This window comes from Notothenia coriiceps, unplaced genomic scaffold (genome assembly GCF_000735185.1).
Source record: "Notothenia coriiceps isolate Sejong01 unplaced genomic scaffold, NC01 NC01_scaffold00015798, whole genome shotgun sequence".
Classification (NCBI taxonomy): domain Eukaryota; kingdom Metazoa; phylum Chordata; class Actinopteri; order Perciformes; family Nototheniidae; genus Notothenia; species Notothenia coriiceps.
This window is the reverse complement of record NW_011348499.1, coordinates 397,527-420,114: the sequence shown is the minus strand read 5'-3', so window position 1 is coordinate 420,114 and position 22,588 is coordinate 397,527. Positions and strand designations below refer to the sequence as shown.

The 22,588-nt window shown below is 40.4% G+C and overlaps 2 protein-coding genes across 2 annotated transcripts in view; one reads left to right on the top strand and one right to left on the bottom strand.

Annotated features, from left to right (window-relative positions):
- lrba (LPS-responsive vesicle trafficking, beach and anchor containing) overlaps positions 1-22,588 on the top strand; it is a 192,058-nt gene that overhangs the window by 106,148 nt on the left and 63,322 nt on the right. Inside the window, 2 exon segments of the mRNA XM_010775549.1 lie at positions 3,998-4,141; positions 5,881-6,017. Coding sequence (XP_010773851.1) covers positions 3,998-4,141; positions 5,881-6,017 — 281 coding nt within the window.
- Positions 7,400-9,185, bottom strand: mab21l2 (mab-21-like 2). The gene has a single exon (XM_010775538.1). It carries the CDS (start codon positions 8,839-8,841, stop codon positions 7,762-7,764), a length of 1,080 nt encoding a protein of 359 aa, XP_010773840.1. The 5' UTR covers positions 8,842-9,185; the 3' UTR covers positions 7,400-7,761.

Below are 22,588 nucleotides of genomic sequence, written 5' to 3'. Positions count from 1 at the left end.
AGTGCATGTAATCCCTGATATCTGCAAATATAATGATTCTACACACATCAGGGTTTGCAATCATCATCATGCTGCATTTACCAGATCAATATTTGATTCCCTCAAATAAATGGCCATTTCTGGACCAAAATGTCCTCCATGTGTCACCTGTTAAAGTCCCCTTAAATGTGACATCATTCCAAAAGACAGCAGGTGTGACAGAAGTCAATACAAATGTGATATTAAAGCAATAAGTGTGGGGGATCCTGGGAGAGTTGTGCAGTAATGGCTGCAGTGTGGAGGCAGCTGGAGACGCAGCCAGCTGCTCGCTGTTCTTCTGCAGCTAGCCTCTGAAATGTACTTTGTTTCCATCTTAATTCCTCCTGGTTTTCCCTTCAGTTAGTTCATGACAGAAAACAGACACATCACTTTTTACCCTCTTATTGACTTCTTCTGGCTGATGAAAATGTGTTAAAAGCTTTCTATGAGTTCGTCATTCAGGTGTTTTGTCTGGTATTTAATTGTATTCAAAACGGTTTCAGCTTATGTGCTTTTTTTCACCGGGGGAAGAAAGACAAATTCCTGCAAACATTTGCTTTCAAAGTGAAGTCTGTGTTAAAATAGCCAGCAGCCAGTTGTGGCAAGGGTATGCTACCTCAAGAGAGTATACTGCCGGGCTGAAGTATGGGAATATATCATTAAAATAACTCTTTGACATTGAAGCCTGACGGCATCCATTTTCTGATGTAACCTTTCGTCTTGTTTTAGTCGACCCGACATTTGTTACGGAAGTGCAGCTCAAGATGAGAATGCAGGGCTGAGTTTTCAAACAGAGCACAAAGGTCATATCTGGCTGTAATTATATTCATCAGATGCAGAGGGGAGAATGCAGTCTAACCCCCTAAGAAAATATTTAGTATGAGATCAAGCCTGAATTTACTCTTGTTTTCTAGCTACTTGTGGCTGCACTTCTGAAATCTCACGCTTGATTATAAAATTAGAAGCAGTGGAAAATATTTAGCATTTTATACTGGGTGATCTATTGTGACAATGTGGTATTTTCTCCTCTTTTTTTTTTTTACAAGGGGGAAATGTACATCTTTTCATTTACATGGAGGAAAATGTGAATTTCTGCATTAATAGTAGGACAACTGTTATCATTCATACTGCGCCAAGACGATTTCCACAGGAGAGTGTGTGGCTGCCAGTAGGCTTGAGTTGGCTTTTCTGTATTTGCCTGGAAAGAACCATCTTTTCTGGGGATTGATTTGGTCTGGTCCAGGGCCTGTGTACCAGAGGTGGCAGAGTAAATACCTGAAGACTAATGTCTCTGTTCTGGTAATCAATACTCGCCTCGTGACCACACTCCTGGCTAGGCTCCCGTTAAAAACAAATTTGTTAATTTTGACAATTTAATTGCTGCGACCATGCATGCCTTGAGTTGTATAAGCAGGTAGTTGAACCTCTCAGTCGGGAAATGGGGTCTAGGAAAAAAGTGTAACCTGTTGGGATTTATGCACGTTTGTGTTCCCTGCGTGTTGAGTGATGAGGTTGAAGTGCACTGCCGGATTTCTGTTAATGTGGCACGCCTGTTCTTTGCATGGATTGTTTATCATGATAATCTTTTTAAATAGTGCTTTAATTTAAATGATGTTTTAAACAGTGAGTAATTGTTCGGAGTTTCCCTCTAAATGTTGTATCTATTGTTTTCACTGCCATAGATATTAATATAATGTATAGCATTTAATTGTGATTCCTTATGTTGTTACCCCTGCGCTATAGGTATAAAATGTTGTTGCATATGAAAAAGGGTTACATTACCATGTACGGCATCTTTAAGTGTCATTTGTGGAAATACCTTTTATGGTGCTTATACTACTAAACTATTAAAATAGTAATACCTAGCTCTAGCTAACTGGTTTGATTCTTTAAATAAGTTCCACAGGGATTTAGCACAGGCCAGCTTGCTCATTTCATTGCCCAAAGATCCATGGGTAAATGTAAGACTATCAAAAATGTTGTTTAAGAGGAAATGTATTGTTTTGGTCCTTTTTTACACATAGACATTTTTATCCTTTCTAATATGTTTGATTCATGTTACTCAATGTGTATTTTCAGACACATCTTAAACAACATTATCAGACAATAATTCAGCAGCTCCCCTGCAGTAGCACTGAGAACACCTTAGGGACCACGGCCATGTTAAAGACCCACGGTTAAAACCAAATGATAACTCTAAAATTAGGACATTCCCTTGAAACACACACATAGAACACGTACAAAACTGCCAAAATCCTCAGTTGTCAAACTACAAGAAGAATACAAATAAACAGTATGCATGAACGAGTGAGAAGTTAGCACGTAGCCTGTCACTTATGAGCTCATTTATTTTATGTGTGTCATAACTCTGGTGAAAATAGCTTTTTTTCTTGCTGTTCTCAAAGACTCAGCCCAACAACAAGCTGACTGGTCGATATTTTGGTTGCACTTCCTTCAGTGTATACTGAGGAACTATTTTTAACTTGTACTTTAGAAGGAGCATTGACCAGACAATTATGAGGTTTAGTTACAACAGACTGTTTTTCTAATGTTTGATACTGATGTTAGACGTACACTACTTGCAAATTGGGGTGAGAATTACTGAGCATGTTTACAGTGAAATGCAAAGAAGTTCAAACATGTCCGTATTTGAAGCTCATGATAAGTCCCCTGTCCACTTGCCTGGTGTGAATACAATGGCATGTGGTACGTATTAGAGGAGCTGGTAGTAATTTCGGTGCTGCTAACTAAAGAATCCTCCAGGGAGGCTTAATTACAGGAAGACCATTCTAAATATCACCGAGCTGCATATTTTCCATGACAAGAGATTTTTTATCCTGGCTGGTAGTTTCAACGTATATAGCCACATGACACGAGTGTGCATTTCCAGGAAGTGCAATTTATTTCCCCTCAGGTGATGATTAAAAAAAATCCACTAGGTATTAGTTTTATGTTTAGCGTCTAACCGGATGATTGAAACTGTGTTTTTAGATATGCTGCATTAGAAACCTGCACAGAAGCAGCGAAAGCGCACTTTATATTGCCAGCTATGTTTACAGAGAGCTGTGCTGTGGACTTGTGTCTGTGGATCTTTACCATGCACCTCTGGGGAATGCAAGGCTCCGTAAATGTTTGCAGATTGCCATTTTTCTTAAATAATCCAGTTGGAACCTGAAGTCACATTGAGTTGAACTCAAAATTGGAAGTGTGCGACCTTTGTTTAACAAAAATTGATTTTGACTAACAATTTGTAAAATGGTGTCTGATTGGATGCTTTCTAATGGCAAAATGCATTAAATGTTAGGATTAGGTTAGACTTTGGTGTGCCTCGTTTTCAGTTTGTCTGCTTGCACGTATATCTGCAAATCTGGCAATGCAACACAGGTCAACATTGCTCCTCACTGATGTAGGTTTAAAAGCAGTGCTGATGGACTTTTCAAATAGTTTTACTACCTGACAGGAATAATATTCCAAGATAATGTGTTCATAACCTAAAATACTTTACTCAAATCAATGTGCATTTTATTGTTTGTAAATTAAAGCAATTCTGAGAATATAGCTTTGTTAATATTATGATAATAATGGTTTGAATGGACAGTCTTCTTTTTATTTAACACTACATGCACACTCGTAGCCTAGCTGAAGTTTAAAAAAGGGCAGCAGATAAATAAAATAAATAGAGCTGATAGCTCGTATTAGAGCAAAACTGCTTTTTAATTCTCAATTTAATTGACATTTCCACTCATTGTTTACTGTTTGTATAATTTGTTTTATGCAGAGAAGATGTTTTAGCCGCTTGGTTTTAGTTAAAAACTAATTCTGCTCAAATGTGATAATTGAAATATGCAAGCCGTCAAATCTGCACTAAAATAAAGTTAACATGTCTTTCTAGACCTACAACCTAATGTGAAATATATTGAACACTCTATATAACATGCATTAAGACAAAAATAAAAATAAAAGCCTTTCCCCACTGCAGCATCCGAGGAAGATATTCTCAAAGGAAAGCAGTCCATCAGAAGTCAGGCTCTGGGAAATCAAAACTCTGAGAGTGAGACGTCACTCGACGGAGACGATGACACTCTGTCTTCTCCAGAGGAGAAGGACCTGGAGAACTTTACAGGTTAAGTAACAGCTCATCTTCTTCACCTCTCCCTATTTCTCACCCCTCCCTGTCCTGCAGCCCAGACAAAATAAAGAAGCATGCTGTCATTTTCAAATTGCTTAATATCCAACACATGCAGCTCCACTGTTTACCTGTACTGAATAATGTGCTAAATATCACTTTTCATATCATAGTAGCCTTTTTTATATACTTGTAGCATTGCAGACTCCTCCTTACTTGGGGATAAACGTCTTTTAAAGAAAGCCTTAGCCGGCAGTGCCTCTGGAAAACTGTTTTATTATAGCACCACTATGTGTTGATGAAAACACATGTACTCTCCTTTTATGTGTGCCACTGGAGGTGTGCTTCACAAACATATATACACACAGGCATGAGTAGCTCCTCTCTACAAAATGTTTTATCCTGCAGTAGCTGAGTTTATCCCAGGATAATGCTTACCCTGGAATTGGACATTATCTGATCAAGAAAAAGCTGCATTGCCCAATAAAACCTTCCCTATGAGACTTTAAACTAATTAAATGACTCGAATACAACCTTATATTATATTTAATCCAGCTCATGATGATGTCAGTCCATTGTTGCTTTTGATCTGTCTGCTATTTAAAGAATATTAATTAAATATAATATAGTCTGCTAATCGGATTGCACTGTAATCCGCATTTTGTATGTGCAGTGACAGCGCTCACCAGATTTAGCTGCTTTAATGGGGCTCAGAGAGCTATTAAAACAACGCAACTGGAGGACAATAGGATTAAACGTTGAATCCTGTCTAATAAAGTGATGTGTATACTGCGAGAGAGTAGGGATCGTATAGGGAGAGGTTCAGCTTCTCCTCTTAAGCAGCTGTCTGCTCCAGGTGTAATTGAATGTCTTTGACTGAATGGAACAAAAAAATGTTATTTCAACCCACGGATAACATGTCAGTTCTCTCGGGGTTCGCGAGAGGCAGAGGAGTGAATATATATCTGTGTGTGTTTATTCCATCCGGAGTGTGCGGGTGCTCAGGGAAATCAGGCCGGGCTGCGAGCCTCATCTCTTCGCAGCGCATCTGCAGATACAATGGCTCATATGTGGAGCCGCAGACTCACTGCTCCCCTGAGCCGAGGCGCATTGTCATACTGGCATAAATTAAGATTGATGAGAGATTAAACAGAGATTCACCCAGCAGCCCGCAATCACTGCAATGTGACTGACAATTATTTCGCTAACTTTGACAATCTTTATCATGTAATTCATTGTGAGTTTAGGATACTAAGGCCTGTGATATTTTATTTCGGGAACTGTCGAGTATATTAAACAGTAGGCCTATCCATATCGTGCTTTTGTTGTGATTTTTAACTCATCGAATAATTGCAGAATGCTGTTTGTAAACTACACACGGTGTTTGAAGTAGCCGTAGCCTACCCTTTAGCCTCGCTAAACATCCTGCAACTCCTATGCAAAATATTTTAATATAAACGTAGTTCTTGCGTGAAACAGTCTCAACTTTTAAAAGAACATGGCTGTTTATTGCTTGTTGTTTCTTCACTTATCATGTTTTCTTAAAAGATTACCCATGTCCAGGATTGAAGGCTCACACGGTTTCTAACTATTATCGTTGTAGGCAAACAGCCAGCAGCTCTGCGATCCCTTATTGAGTTTAAATGTTTACCTTTACTCCGTAAAACAACCGTATGTGCCAACTCGGAGAGGAGTACTCTTTGCGTGTTTCTCTGACCCGCCTGTGTGTCCTGCAGGCCCGGTAAACCTGAGCACCAGTGCCCAGCTGGTGGCTCCGGCTGTGGTGGTGAAAGGCACCCTGTCCATCACCCCCTCCGAGCTCTACTTCGAGGTGGACGAAGACGATCCGAGCTTCAAGGCCATCGATCCAAAGGTAAGAGACCCGAGCTCCATTCACGTCTCATATTAACGTATTGAAGCCATGTCGTATGTGCCGGTAAATGCTTCATGCAGGCTGGTGAATGCATGAGTTATAGCTCTATCTACAAGTGTGTTTGTGTGTGTGTGTGGTTTTTTTTTTATAGAGCAAAAAGGTATTTGTTGTGCATTTCCAACTTTATCTTAACATTTTTTAATTGTGAAGAAGAACAACAATGTTATATCCATCGGTTGTTGAAGTTAGAACGTGACTTATTTGAATTAACATTTTGAAGATTTCGTTTGCATGATTTTTTTTTGTCTTACCACTATTTTGTTATTGAATATAAAACAACTGTCTTTTTTCTTGATGTATTGTAAAGTACCCTAAATTCAACAAAACTAAAGCATATCATATTGTTTCGTAGTGAAACAGTTTTTTGTAATTAATTAACAAATTAACCAAATGTCTTTATGGGTTAAACTTAATGCCACATGGATCAGGCCTTCCCATTATTAAACGTCGTGTAGCAATTTTTTTCTTTCGTAAAACGATTTTAAAAAAGTACAATTGCAAGTTAATATGGTTAGAAAATGTGGACGAGTAAGGACGACTATGGGTAAATCAGGTCGTTAGTTCCAGCACTGGCCTCATGTTGACTACAGAAGAAGAATGCTGACCCACAGGTGGTTGTGTTTGTTCAGTTTAACAGTGTGTAAAAATGGTCAATTTTTTTTGCAAATATGTGTAGTTTTGTTTTTAGAGTTCTTAATTTTGAAAGCATCTTCATTTATTTCAATTTCATATTTATATGAGTATCCATTTATATTAACATGACAATAATGGAGTCGTAGCCTATTGCCGATGATACACGGTGTTATCCAAAATATAACTCATAAATCAGATTAAGGCTTTAGTTTTGCTGCAGGCCCCGTGCTGCTGCTGCTGCTGTTTAAACAGAGAAGCTCCCGGGCCTATATATTAACACGAGTCCGTTGATTTACATTCATTCGAAAATCCTTTAGAGCCTGTGACGCTGTGAAAATAACGTATGGCCCGAAGCTGGCTGTGCACATTCCTTCTTTTAAATTTAGCAAAAGCAATTATTTCCCCAGTATTTCTCTGTTTATCTGTGTTATTGTGTTGCACTGTTGGAGAAGCCTGTGACCTAAGATTTTCATCGGCATAACTATACACTGTAGCTATGTTCGTATGACAAAAATAAAAAACCTTGAACATTGAGTGTTAAGCACACGTCAACTATCTTTCGTCAAAATGAATAATTGAATGACTCTTCACCAGACAATAGCAACAATAAAATGCAACAGCTTCGCCTGTCACCTCAGCTGTCAAAACACGTCAAGACACGAGGCCAAGTTGTAATTTAATTTGCAACATTTTTATTAACATTTCTTTTTAAAGTCACATAATGAAAAAACGGAACTTGGCACGCTACATTGTATTCTTTCACTTAACGATTTTGTGCATATATTTAAATAAAAGTTTCTTCACTTTGTGAAAACATTTAAAGAAGACAACTAAAAGTTATTACATTTATCTGAAAATGTACCTTCACTTTGTCTCTGGCAGTGGCCCAATTGCTCCATTTAAAAATGGTTTTGTGGTTTGCTCGCTGCATTATTTTCTTACTGATTTTTTTTTTTGTTCACATTGCTTGGAGAATCAGTTGCAGAGTGATCTTTGTCCTTGTCTTAAGTTTTATCCCAAAATGTCTCTCGGCTCTGTGTCGACAATCACTTTATAGTTTGTCCAAACTTTTAGCATTGGTGAGGATTTCCCTCGCTAGTCTCCATGCCTGCTTCGCAGCAGCCTCCAGGGCTGAGTGAGGCTTTCCCTGAAACAAGTCCAAGTTTGGCAAGAAGTAGTGGGGACATCTGCGGCATTGCAGGCAGGATATGAGCTGCAACAGGATGCCGTTCAGTCGGTCTCCGAGGCAGGACTCGTCCCAGTCGGTCTCTCTCGGGTGTTTCTCGCACTCGTACAGCAGCAGGGTCTTCATGTGGTAGTTTTGCAGCGGCTGTCCCGGCAGCTCTAGGTGACGGTCCCTCAAAGTCTTCAGCACCGACAGACACTTCTTCCTGCAGCCGGCCATCAGCAGCCTGTTCTCGGCCTCGCTGAACTGCAGAACCCAGGCGTCGCTCTCTGCAGAGCTCTGCTTCCCCGTCAAAGAGTAGCACTCTTTGGAGAGTAGATTAAAACCCTCAGCTTTGCATTCTGCTACCCGGTTAGGACCGGGCCATGGGATGTGGGGCATGGGCCACTGAGCTGCACTTCTAGGCCAAATCCCAGTGCACTTGAACGCGGGGGTGATCTGCACCACATACCTCTCCCTGATCCTTAGTCTGACCTCGCTGGTGTCCGCCACCATCTTTACCACGTCGCGGTAGCTGCATTTATCCACGGCCTGCGCCACCAGAGTCTGAAACCTGGAGCGGATCTTTCTGGCGGAGAGGTAGCCCGAGGCGGTGATGAACTCGACCCACAGCGACATGCTCCTTTTACGGCCATCACTCAGCTTCAGCACCGCGCAGCCGGGCAAGGAGCCGTCATCCACGAAGTTGAACACCCCCATTTGGTTGAGGTAAAGCACCACCTCAAACTCATTGGGGGAGATGACCTCCATCCCCTCAAAGCGTGCATCTATCTCACTAAGGGAGCTGATAAACCGGGGCTCCTGCACTTCCACCTCCTTCAGGACATCCGACACCACTTTACAAACCTCCCTTATAGTCTTCGCAATGGCCGCTTTGCGAGCTTGGCATCTCTCGTTGTTGTATTTGTTGAGCTGGTAAACCAGCTTTGCCTGCGTCGCTATCATGTTGGGGCACAGGTCCGGGCTGTACACCGGGGAGTCGCAATAGGTTGAAGGATCCAACGCTTACCGGTAAAGCCAGAGGCAAGCGCTTCCCTGTGCAGCAAAAAGTGTATAATCAAAAGTTATTTGGCTGAAAGCAGCGGATGGACGTCAGTGTGAGGAGGAGGAAACGGATAGGGATGCAACCTATTAGCCTGCTAAATATCAGTCCAACTCATCAGCAGCGTTAGGTAAAGTCATATTCGGGTGGAGGGTCACCATCCGTGTCCTGGGCTGCAGACGCTAAAGGCTAAAAACATCGTCTGTGACTCATCTCCTCTTGCAGTTAGTCTCTCCTCTGTGCTCACTTTTCGTCCACACTCAGCTGTGAGCTGGACTTGTGTAGTTTATGAATGGTTCCTTTAGCAAGAGTGAAAGGGGGTCGGGCTTCTGCTCCTGCAATCATGTGCAGAGCTGTCAGTCCCGGCAGCCAATCAGATCAGAGGAGCTCCAGTCCGCCTCGGCAGCATCGAGGTGCGCGGAGCTGTCCTCTGCTCCCATTTCGACACAGGAAAACAAAACCCTTTCGGTTTATACGGGCAGATTCCAGTGTACACTCTCTAAGCCAGCCGTAAAACAAATTCTGTGTTGGTCTTTAGCCGTCTTTTCGCTCGGTGCGTTTTGAGGATTAGGAGTGTTGGCACAGTGTGAGCAGCCTTTAACTTTAGACCCACTTGTTTTCTGCAGATAAATCTCGGTTTTTTGTCATGTTTTAATTTGATTATGTTTTCCGTGATTTTCCTCATCTATCAAATGGTCTGTAATTGCAGCGTTTTTTCTCTAATTGACAGCAAGTATTATTTATTCTACATTTTTACGCAGTCTGTTATCTGCCTTATTCTTATAAATATAAATCAGTTTTAATTGTGATTTTCCCCATTTCAAATTTATAAATCTAACACAAGGTTAAGTCAATTGGTAACATAATTTGTAAATTAAAATTGAGAGTGGAATAAATAAAAAGTGTTTTAAGTACATCTTCATTTGAGGTCAATTCTAATTTATATTTTTATGGACACGTCTTTTATCTTTAACGTTCGTGCAAAATTGTATATTTTTCTTTAACTGATGAATACATCATGCTGTTTTGTATTGTTAAGCATTGATACTTTTGTTAATAAGTTTAAAATGCTATGTGTTGAGTGCACCTGCAGCTATATGCTCAGAAGCCTTCATTACAGGGGGCTGAAACTATAAACAGAAATTATCAGACAAATTAACGTTAGTGATACCCACCTGCTAAGCTTCAACACATCGATTTCTTCAAATTTCATTTAACATTTAGTGTTATTAAGACAGTCGATATTTATTGGATTCAGTCAAATAACTGAAACAAGACGTGTATCCGCTGCTTCCCTCACACACAGACACACACACTCACACACCAGAGTTAATTTTCCCCGTCGGTTTATCGCTGTGAATCTTGTCCGTGCTGAATAATTTAAGCAGAGGTCTCTCCGAGGTTGTAATTGAAGTCCCCTTGTCACCCAGACTTCACGTTGGAGGACTAAAGAAGTCATTACATTCTCCCACAGACACTCCGCTGTGGGTTGTTGAAACATATTTACACATGTAAGCATGCTGTAAATATAACAACCCCCGCAGTGTAAAAGCCATGTGAAATGTTAAAAGTCGAAGTATTGTTGCAGTATTTGCAGTCCTTTGACACGTGTCTGATTTTCCAGTTAACGAGGTAGCGGTCATTAACGGAGTCTCGCGCAACATTATGTGGAGCTAATTGGATACATTCTGCTATTCTGGGCTTAGTTAAAAACGCGTTTTAATTTCAAGTGATCGTTTTGAGTATTGGACCAAACCTGGAACTTATTCACCGACATAGACATTACAACTTTTCTATTTAATGTATTGTGGTTATTTCAGAAAATAATTTAGGCCTATAGTAACACATAGAGACGATAGTCGTGAATATATTGCAGTGTTGATCACCGACAATAAGGTCTTATTAGGTAAAATGTCGTTATATTTTATTTGCTCCTGTTAAGCTGCATATATATTACTTTTGACAAAACTTTGTTTAACAGGCATTAAAAGCTTACATTGTTCAAATAAATTGTAAATAAAAATAAGCATGAATCGGATGAAACTTTTTACAGAAATAATTTTACAAATGTAAAAATGTTGATCCAAGAACTCTTCCAGGAACCTATTTAGTGATATGAAGTAGCCAACTATGCAAGGGAATTAAGCCACAAACATTTCAGAAAAGGCAAAGATTAATGAGCTCCCCTCCAGTTACCATATCTTCTGGTCTTTATCATGTAGCCTTTTTGCATGTGCTGAAGGGGCTTTAGGGAGTTTACAGTAACTTATCATCAAATAGGAAGAAGTCATTTTTGGTTCAGGGCTAATTACCTGCTGAATTTTTGAACTGATGTAAATGAATGTGCCCATTCAATTAGTTTGAAAATAAGGTCAAAGGCTGGTCACACAAACTATATATTGCAATATGTAACTTATTTGTATGATGGTTGAACATGCTTAAGTATAAGGGTTACCCACCCAAAGTTATTTAAATAAATTTCAGTGGAGAGGTTTAGTGTCCCATTCATTCAAGGTGAGATATTTTTTAGTAACATTTGCTTGTGTGTCATTACATGCACAAGCAACTAAATAAACACACAACATATTTGGTTATTCTTTTCATAGAAAACTAGTATCCAGAAAAACTGTGACAAGAATAGTTGACAGTTGACTTATTGTGAAATATAAAGCAAACGCTAATCTGAGATTCCTCCCCTCCAAGTCAAACTAGAGTTATGCTAAAGTTTGAAAATCAGAAACAAGATATAGAACACTGTCTGGCAGTTAGATTTCTGGATAGCTGTTTATTATCAATCTCACAGCTCAAGAGAGATTAATGGACACTACTTGGAGAGCAAGTGTCCAAATATAATGATGGACATGCCAGCTGTAGCTTAATGAATTATACAGCAACAGACTTTAATGATGTCATTATGAATCCATGGTGGCCCTCCTATCACATCACTCGTTTCTGTACTCAATACGTTTACAAAGTAGAATGCACAAGATACAGTGAGTGAATTGTACTTTATTGAATTTGTCTGATTTGCCAGTTGAAATGGAAAGGTCAGCCATATTTCAGAAAACGGTGATTGTACATTTCCTGTGCCAAACTGCTGTTTCATTTGTAGGTGGAAAACAGAAGGATCAACACTGAGAAACTCTGGGAGCATTTGGGATAGTTTGGTTTATCTAATCTATTTTTAATCATTTTTCCTCCCTCTTGCATTTTATAGTTATCTAATGACAAAGGCCACGTCAGTCATTATTCTATTCTTTCTATTTCTTTGTGCCCTTTATCTCCTGAAAACGTAGAGAATTATCTGTGGTTCCTAAAGAGTTCCCCCTGGTTTATATTGGCTGGAGAAAAGATCAGGCGCCTGTCAGAGAGCTCTTTGATCTGAGTCTGTGTGACGACTCCACAGTGATCCCCTCACAAGCACAAAACAGTGTCCATGCCTGTGCAAATCTCTGCCAGCTGATGAGTAACCTCACCGCCTCTCATCTTTTTTTTCTCTTCTTCTGTCCTCTCTCTGTGTGTCTTTCCTACAGCCTCAGCTTTATTCCTCTTTTCCCTCTCCTCTCCTACCAGATTACACTGAGTACCCCCAGGTGGCTCATTACTCTGTGTACTACAGTTTTCACAACATAGTTTACAATTAGTTAAAAGACCTCAAATACGTAATTCTAATTCAAACATATTTATACCATATGTGGTCTCTTTATGTGAGGATTGTGTTTCATTAATGTCATAAAACGTTTGTAAGAAAATATAATTTCAGTGATAATTTGGTCAGTATAAGTCATATACTTGTTTAATCTTCACTCTGATTTTCCAGTTTGTACTGTACATATAACAATTACAAAGTAAAACTCTCCAAGTGATTTGCAGCAGACATATTAACAATAACTCTGGTCCTTCCAATGCATTTCTAAATATTATGGCTACATTTTATGCCATGACATTAGAGATCTTTGAAGAACGCAATAGTAAGAATGGGTTTGTTTTGCAACACATTGTGCAACAGTTTCCTCCCTGTGTCTGTCTGAGTTAGTGTGCTTTGTAATTCCAAGTGTGTGATAAGGGAGGGGGATGTCAAAGTTTGGCATTAGCGCTCTTTTCTCCCCTTTTCCTTTCTCTGGAAATAAGAATGGTGCAGGCAGGGAAAGTATAGCACTGCCTAACAACACATGCACACAGACCATCATCGGCACACATGTGGATTGTGTGAGTACATTTTTGATGCCCTTGTTCACACATTTTGTTGCTGTCTCCTAAACCTGCATGGACCCAGCTGCTCCCTCCATAGAGGGCTCAAAGAAAACCATCGCAGGCAACTAATTGCCTGGCAGGCCTCTGCATCTGCTCGGCAGATAGCAGAACTGATGAAGTCACAGAGCAGATGTGTGTTTGCCTGTGTGTATGTACGAGTGTGCGTGTGTGTGTGTGTTTGTATGTGTGTGTTTATGTGTGTGTGTTTAGTAGCACCCTCTCTGTGTTAAGACACCAGCCATCAATATTGCATGTGGAGTTATTGTTGCACAGCCACTCCTGGAGACTTTGTGTGAATGAGGAAGTGAAATATGCTCTCCTTCCAGCTGATTGGCCAGAGGAAATACCAGGAAAAACCTGATTGGAGCAACCTTCCCTAAGATCCCCTTTGCCATCTGAGTGAATTTTAAACTATTCCTGTGTCCTGTTTGCAAACTATTTACTAATTCTTTCTGTGGTTTGAGTATATGTAGTAGGTTAAAAATAACAAACTTGATGTTAAAATGCTGGAATGCACATTCAAGTAATTTGTATTTTTATTGTGGTTTTGATCAACAAGGTTGTCCCACATCACTGGAAATGAACAAACAACAACAAATTAAATACAGAAATATTTGGGAAAACTGGTTTGCTTTTTATTTAAAAAAACGCAGATTGTGCTGTGAAAGTTAAATATAATTGCCTCAAACCACAGGACAAATATGTATTTGGTAAAATGATATTCTAATGTCAACAGGTAAACAGCACAGTAGGACACTAAGTGTAGAAATCAGACCACCTCACTTTATGTCATATACTTCTGCCTTGTGTGGCCTCATCGTTTGTTTGCACATTTTCTGTAATTAACTTCTAAACTTCACCAAAACTAAACACAGATGATGATAGATTTTCTGAACAATGATTAAATCCACACTTTGTTTCCAAAGAGTTTTAACTAAGGGCCAGAGTTGGGAAAGAATATCAGTCATTTTCACCTAAAGGTCAGTGTCCAACCTTGGACTATGCAATGATGAAACCCCCGTTGAGAAGACTTTGGTAACTCTAATTAGTGGGGTGGTGACGGCTCCTCGGGTTAGCTGGAGTGGCTGAATGGATGGTCACTCAGTCAAAGAAAACCTCCCTGGTGTTATGTAGCGACCAGTCCCATATCGTTAAGCTCTCCCTAAAGTGTCAAACTGCTGGGACTGCACCCCTCCCTCCTCCTCCTGTTCGCTTCGCCAAACTCTCATGGTCACCAGGGACGACCTTCGGCTGCAGCTGCCAATCACAAAGAGCCATGGCAGCAAGAGGTCTCTGAGAGAGGAGCCTATTGATTTTCCAGTTAGAACCTAAGTAGTGTGTGCTATAGGACTAACGGACAGCCCAAGCAGGTATGTCATTATCAATGAGCCCAAGGAAACGGATCCCCTCACTCTCACTCATTCATATTGGCCTCCTTCCCTCCCTCCGTCTCTCCTTCATGCTGTTTCACCATCCATTCCCTCCGCACTCCTCGTACGCCCTGACAGAGTGCATCCTGAGATGGTCAATAAATCGCTCAGCCGCACCGCGACAACAACCAGCGGAGCGATGGGTGGGGATGACCTTCTTTCTCTTTCTTTCCCCTCTTTCCTTCACTCCTTTACTGTCTGTCCCTCCCTGTTCTCCAGGTACAGTAATTACAGCTCCATTCCAGAGACATACTCGTTAGCATCAAAGCCGCCATGTGTTCCTCTGTGATTTTTCCCTTTTACTAGGATTTTAAACATCCAGGGTCAGTTTAATCTAAAGCATCATTCCCCGCAGCCCACTTTGGCTCATCCAGTCATCAGGAAACCCAATTATTATCATACTGCTCCTCTCTATTTGCCTCACTGCTTGTGTCAAGTCACGGTCCAAGCTTCGGAGCTGCTCAACATTAAAACATGTGCAAACAATTCCAAGTGATTTAAGCCAATTAGAGGAGATAAGGCCAAATAAAGGTATAACGCTTCCTGAAGTGAGTTTCTGTTCCCCAGTAGAGCAGTAAAGTGGTGTTACCTTCTTTAATGTCCCTTAATCTTTCTCTCTGTCTCCCTCACACGAAATGCATATGAACCCCACCTCCTCTCTTTGTAGAGTCTCAAACCACATTGATGGGCTCGAGTTGTTTGCGCGAGGTTGTATCAGCGATGATTAACTCATTCTGTAGGGATGAGGTCAGCGGTCCCCTAACCAGATGTTGGGTGTTTAAGAGTGATGGAGGAAGACTTGTTAATGATGGGCCTCAAAGCTTTGCAGAAACCAAGATACGAGCTCATCCTTTTACTTATGGACCATATCGTCCATATGTACTCGTATCTGTCAGATATCTATCTACCTATTGAGTTCAAGGGAAATCTATGGGCACAGTTCAAGATGTTTTCTTTCTGTTGTTGTGTGTGTTTATCCATGCTAGCAACTAGGCTATAGGCAGGGCAATGTTGGTTGGTCTGTTCTCTGCTTTATCACAGAAATATCCAAAAACTGTAAGACCAATTGCCATCATATCTCGTAAAAGTATTTGTGGTCCCCAGAGGACCAGACACATTTATATTTCCGATCGAAGATTTTAGTGACTAATCTAATATAGATAACCATTTGATACAGACATTTATAGTCCCCGTAATGTTTTCTCCTGACTTTGTTAAGCCTCTGAATCTGCCTTTTTAAGGCAACAATCAGGTCAAATAAGTTGAAAAATAAATCAACATTTAGCACATGAATTGACAGAAATGTTCTTGATAAAGTGTAATGGACTAAAGTGGGACAATCCATGACTTTTTACGACATTTGGGGTTTTATGTCAAATGTCACTATTGTATGACAGCATGTCCACCACTGGATGAATTGTAATAGCTTCTTTACTTTTTATCAAGGTCCTTCATCAGGTCGAATTTTAATTTCTTCCATTCTTGGTTAGTCAAAACCAATGACATCCCCTTCAGCTGTACTTATGTTTAGTTCCATCGACAAATGTTAGCATGGTAAACTAAATAGGTTAACATGGTAAAAATAGCACCCAGCAACAGCCTTTAGCTCAAACACCACTGTGACTAAATTAAGCCTCACAATAGCCCAATAGCAAGCCGTATGTTTTTGCCCTTGGTGAGGTGTAAAACGTGAATCCCTGCAGCGAGTGGTAACCAGGTAGGACAGGTAGAGACGATTGCCACATTGGAAATCACATAAAGAACCATTAAACACTGTGTCATCTAGCCACCTAATGATGACTAATGTCTCCTTTCCAACAGCTTTCCCCTCACACCCAATCAACCACCCCTCTCTTTTCACTAACAAACAAGCTTGTCCTCTTTCAATCTCTCTGTCTGTGACCTGACTTTGGACCTTAACAAAACCACAAACCACCGTGGTCAAGACCTGGCTCACACTTAACCAAGCACCTCCAGACAAAGAGCTGCCCACCCCTCTTTGCACCTGAGGCTAGCCCCTCCATCATGCTCCATCTCGGGGCTTGACTGGGCCAGTCAGGGGGCAGGTGCCTCCCCTTCCCTGCTTTGATTGATCCCCTCTCTCCATCATTTATTCTGTTCGTCTGCCTCTGACACGGGTGTCAAAGGCAACCCGCCAGCCTGATGGATAGGCCTGTTTATGGATGCCAGTCTGCCTGGTAGGCTACTGATATTACAATCAGCACCTGTGTACCTGCTGTTCACACAAGCCTCTGTTATTCAGCTGGGGTCAGAGAGAAACCCGGCTTCAATTGAAAGATCGATGTCCAGCCCAGCATATTGGAAATTGGAATTGTAAATGTGGTCTTGTTTTTTCAGAAAGGTCTGTGCTGCATTTCAGATGATAAAACCTGATCCATGTGTTGATTTTTTGCCAAATATGTGCGTTGTTGATCTCCCTTTTATCTCTACTTCTAATCTTGAATGCTTCATAAATACAAAGCCAAAGTGACAGGACAAGGTCATAAAATTAATTATAGCTTTAAATTAAGAAATAGAGTAATTCTAGCCAGACGTATTTGTTTTTATAAGGTTATCTGATAGCATTGATGTGTGCTCAGTGTAAAGACATCTCATGTGCCGGAGAGCAAAATGTTACACTGCTGTATTCTGGTGCCTCTTTTGCCATTATGGTTAATGACCCATCCAGTCTGGTTGAAATGCCACATCCATAGGGACATTCTGCAGATTACTTACTCATCCAAGACTCCTTTCTGGCAGACATCAGCACAACAGAGCTTTGCTTCTGCTCTGTGGAAGCAAGACTGTAGAGTAAGATACAGTATAGATGGAAAACAATTCTTACACACAGATGATCTCAAGTGATTTAATCAACCAAATGAGGAATATGTTTTTTTTCTTAGGGTGACTTCTCTGAACAATTTAACAGATATCTTTAACAACTTTCTCAACAAAAGGTGATGCACTCAAAATGTGCTCAACATCAACAATCACAGTCATAAACAATCTTTGTAGCACAATTAAATGCTGTGGCGCATTTACATTTATGTATAATGTCTAAAACTGGTGTCTTACGCTTTAAATATGCACTAGTTTATGTTTGTAGCCTAAATTTACCTTGGTTTGAATTCTTGTAATGTAAAAGTTGTCGCTTGTAGTGACCAACCCGCATGTTATTATGTAAATAATACAATAATTTGCAGTTCTCATCAGGTCTGAAGAGCATTTTAGCTGCTTTTTGATAACCGTTTGCTTCTATAGTGTATATATAGCTTGCGTTCTTATCAGCTTCCTTTCCAGATGCAGCTAGCAAGTATTTTCAGTAAAACATTGTCTTGTAACTGCCCATCACTAAATTGCAGACAGACTACTGTAGTAGGACACTAGCTGGTGAATGAAGTGTGAGATCCAGAGATTTCCCTTAAGAATTCAGAAAAACAAAGCATCTGTTACAAGGAAAGTGAATATTGAACTTACATTTGTTAGGTGGCCAAATTGGAACACCGACCGGATGCTATTGTTGCTCTGTGTTTGCTGAATTAGCAAAAACCTTTTGCTTACATGTTTTTTTTAATAACCTTATGAGATGATATGATGTCAAAGTTGTTTTTACAGCTTGTTCTTCCTATAAAACCTTTTTATTTCTGCCCTAAGGCACAACAATTCAGTTTTATTTATAGTGCTGAAAATTAGAAGAATAATTACTCCACACCCACACAGGGTTTAGATAGTATACAGATATCTACCTTAAGCACCTCGAAGTGAAATTTGTAGTTCATTTATACTTTAATTACAGCGTGATCTCTGCCTCCAGAGTATTGCAGATGTTCACTGTATTACAGTTGTAACTGTAGTAGCTTGTTGCTGATAGAATTGTAGCTCCAATTGAGTCACCTTCGAATTCTCCAAAGTCTCTGCAGCCGTTCCTTTATACAAGTCCCATTCTCTCCCTCTTCTTTTGCTTTGGACTAGCAACCCCAAATTCCCCAAGAGGGGTGTACTTTTCACCCCACACCCACTTAAGCTGGTGACAATAGGCGGATTAAAAAAGAATTTACTTCAGCGAAGCCTCGCACAAACCCCAAAAAAGCCTATCCATCACTAAATGGCAAAATGAGAGATTGGAGGAAAGCGGGGAGAATGCGATAGAAGCCGGTCAGCGATCTTAACCTGTGTGATGTTTGCCATGGCAGCTTAAAGGGGAGTGGAGGGCCAATAGCATTGAGTCTGAAACACCTCCTGCGCTTCAGTGGTGGCTCTGAGCTGTCTCCTTGATTTTCGGAATATCGGTGAAAAGCATAAACATTCTTTTACTCCTTGTCCTGTCGTGCAAGTGTTTACTGATGAGCCTGACAAACCAAGGAACACATTGAAGCTCTTTCAGTGAACTCTCAACAGGTGCTCAGCTATACTATTGGTTTCTTTAAGTAGCTGCTAGCACAAAGCTGATCCCGGATTAAATGGCAGTATTTTCGTTGTATTTCATTCAATCAAATGATACAATCACTGTTTACCATGATATTTCTATATTTCACTTTCCAAATTGAACATTTAAATAATAAAGGTTATAAATGTGAATCGTGATACTAGATATAAAGGATTTTCTCAATTTGTGAAGGTCTGTTGCCTTTTAAGCCCTCTCTTCCCTTCACTGATGTGGCCTTATCCTTCCTTTGTTACCTATCACCTTTGAGCCACCAACTGTGCCCTTTGTGGCCCCAATCTAAACTGGGATGGGTTAAAAAAGGAAGCACGGATCTTGAATATTAAAAAAAACAAGCAGTGGTTTGATATACTTTGGCATCCTTGTCTGCTATCTCTGTGGAGTTTCTCTGTGTAAGATGTTTGTGTTGAAAAGGCTTATTGTATTATTTACTGAGATCACACTCTTTATTTATGAATTCCATATTTATGTATATCCTTACTACTGCCACCATCAGTGTTAAGCATTACTGCCAGGGCTCTTCTGTTGCTTTCCTTCTTATAGCTTATGCCCAAAGGCTGAATGTATAATGAGTTAATGCACTGAAGTCTTCACCTCTCTACCAATTAACCCCGAGATCACTGCAGCGTTTCCCTAAATCCACACAAGACCTTTTTTTTTGTTCCCACTTCAAAAAGGCTAAGCAGCCAAGAAGAGGAAAAGGAGAAAAGGCTAACCTGTTAGCAAACTGTGAAAAGGCCTAAAATGGGATTTAATCCTTATTAGGCTAAATTCAGACTAAGTGGCTCCACAGATCCTTTCAAAGGGGACTCTTCATTCAGGGAGCCCAAACTCATGTGGGACGTTTGGAACTGAATGCTTTGAGCCTTTAGGCTTCATAACCTACACTTGCTGCATGCTGGTTGTGTTTATTTTGCTTTAATTCTCTCACACTCCAGCGCAGCTTCTTAGTTGTGTTTATTTTTTTGAACCTTGTAGTTTGTTTGACTTCCCTCTAGGCAAATAGGCCTTTATGTGTGACCAGTGATTACATCTTGAATCAGTTACATGACGGTAGAACAATTGTGCCTATCAATCATTGGTGGACACAAATAGTCTTGACTTCTTATACTGAAGCCTGTTGACCATGCAATGCATCCAATACTCTAAATACTAAATTATAGGTATAGTGGATGAAATATTTTGAGTGCGTATTATTGCTATTAAAAAAGATAATTTGAGGTTTTAGATATTTAGCTTATTGGCTTTTTTGCCAAAAGTTAGATCTATAGATGTGAAACCGCTCTTATGTCTGTTCAAACGGATGTCTGGAAACGAGGAAATAGCTAGCTTGGCTCTGTTCAAAGATAGTGTTATACACCTACAGTAACAACACCTCAAAAACACGTCGTATTTTGTTGTTATATCAAGACCAAAAACAACGCTTAAAAACAGTGTAGTGGTTGCAGAATTGTTTCCCTGGAGTTATGTTGTCGCGGTTACGAGGAAACCCCAATAATTTAAATGAGTGTTATTATTCTTCTCATCTTATACTGAGTGTTTTCTTTAACTCATATTTTGAGATTTGGTAACCCAAGTGTAGATTCATTGGTCTTTGCCAAGCTTTATTTCTTTGATACCTGTTTTTTCAATGTTGCCAAGCGTCACTGCTCCCATAGTTGAACAGTCATGGAGCACATGACCAGACGGAGATGGTGTGGATGCCAGTTGGTTAAATAATACTCTTGCTGAAGCACAAAGGCTACACGATAACTGCTGGAGTGTGAAAGTAGAGTCATGTGGCTTTACTGTCTAAGAGTCATATGATTTCAGGTTCTTACGGTGAGGGAGAGTTGTTTTCCCTCTTGTGTGGCTTGTGAGCTCAGCCTCCAAAGAACGAATCACCAACCATACACCTTCTTTAATCGCTTTAAATTGAAATACCCCTGTTCAAGAAATCTTGACAAAGATTACATGTTGATGCATCTTTCTGTTCTTCTTTCCAGTAGGATACTCTAAGTCCTTCCTACGCTTTTTTCCCCTAGCTATCACTCAATCTCAAAAGCAAAATCTATCTTAATTGGCTCCAGAGGGCTCTTGGAGGCTTTGTGTCAACGGTGATGAGGGTCCTGATTGGTCCACAGGCACAGGCAGAGAACAGACCCTTGTTAGTGTGTCGGGGCCCTTTGCTTGCTCGTTAGTCCGATGAACTCATTTACTGATGGGGGGTGACAAGGCCTCGTTTACCGGCGTGGAACAGAGGATGGTGGGTGTTGAGGCAATGGGGGAGGAGGAAAACAAGAATATGGGTTATGTATAGTGAGACGAAAGGAGTTGTAAATTGTGCTGTGTTTGTGGATGCACTAGGGGAGAGTTTCAAAAAGCCCTTGAATGTCAGCTTGTGTTAGTCTGTGATTTCTTCCTCATTTGCTGCTGCGGTAAAAGTGCCGTCAGCGTCTCGATCCAATGACATGGTTATTGTAGATGGCTTGATTCTTTAGTCAGTCAAGTGAGGAGAGTCACGATAGGCATAGCTCTGATGTGACTATATGCAATGGTTTACTTTGTACTTCTGGCTTTCTTATAAATAAAAGAGGGGTTTTGTTTTTGCAATCTGCAACCTTAGTCCACTGTGCAAGTGGAAGTGAAAGTACTTCCATTGAGCAGTGTGGACTTAGACAGCTTTTTGAAAATAAAAAGCAATAAGCAACCGTACATGCTGATAAGTCCACAGGTTTATTTTTTCCATGAATTCTATCAAGTTCTCCCAATACAGCTTGTCCTTCGTCTCCATTTTTTGATGTTGATGGATCACCGCTCTTCCTCCCGCTCATTAATTTCATCACCTTATCTCCCACACCACTTCATTTGACCAAAAGGTAATAATAAATCCCTCATCCATTATCCTTTAACTGAGGCAGCCATGCGGAAATACTTAATAACAGGCAACAAATTGAACTTCAATCACCTCATCTTCCTTCAAGGATGCACATCACATCAAACACAACGAGCAAATGTGCACATACCACTTATCAAACATGTGTAGGTTGAAGCATTTATTTTACAAACACTATTGGTGTAAATTTGATGACACATTAGGATTGACTTTATTAATATTTGGCAGTGGCTTCTGTCCTCTACAACTCAAGTGTCTTATCAGCCCAAAAACACACACGAGCGGCAGGTTGGCAGCAGCGAAGGTAGTTGAGAGCCTCATATATCTTATACCAAGCTGCTGAGAGTGGGTCTGTTGCTCCCCTAACTCTCCCCTAATTCACTGCAGTTTCAATTAAATATCATCTGTGTCACTCTGTTCCTCCACTTGACTGTACCCATGTTTCTGAGGAGGCATTGGTTGGTAAAANAACTTACGTTACGTTAGTACGACTACTACTATTACGTAACGTAGTAGTACTAGTGTGTGTGTGTGTGTGTGTGTGTGTGTGTGTGTGTGTGTGTGTGTGTGTGTGTGTGTGTGTGTGTGTGTGTGTGTGTGTGTGTGTGTGTGTGTGTGTGTGTGTGTGTGTGTGTGTGTGTGTGTGT

What these genes read in the sequence shown, in the direction of transcription:
- mab21l2 (XM_010775538.1), bottom strand. Translation starts at nt 8,841, where the DNA reads ATGATAGCGACGCAGGCAAAGCTGGTTTACCAGCTCAACAAATACAAC.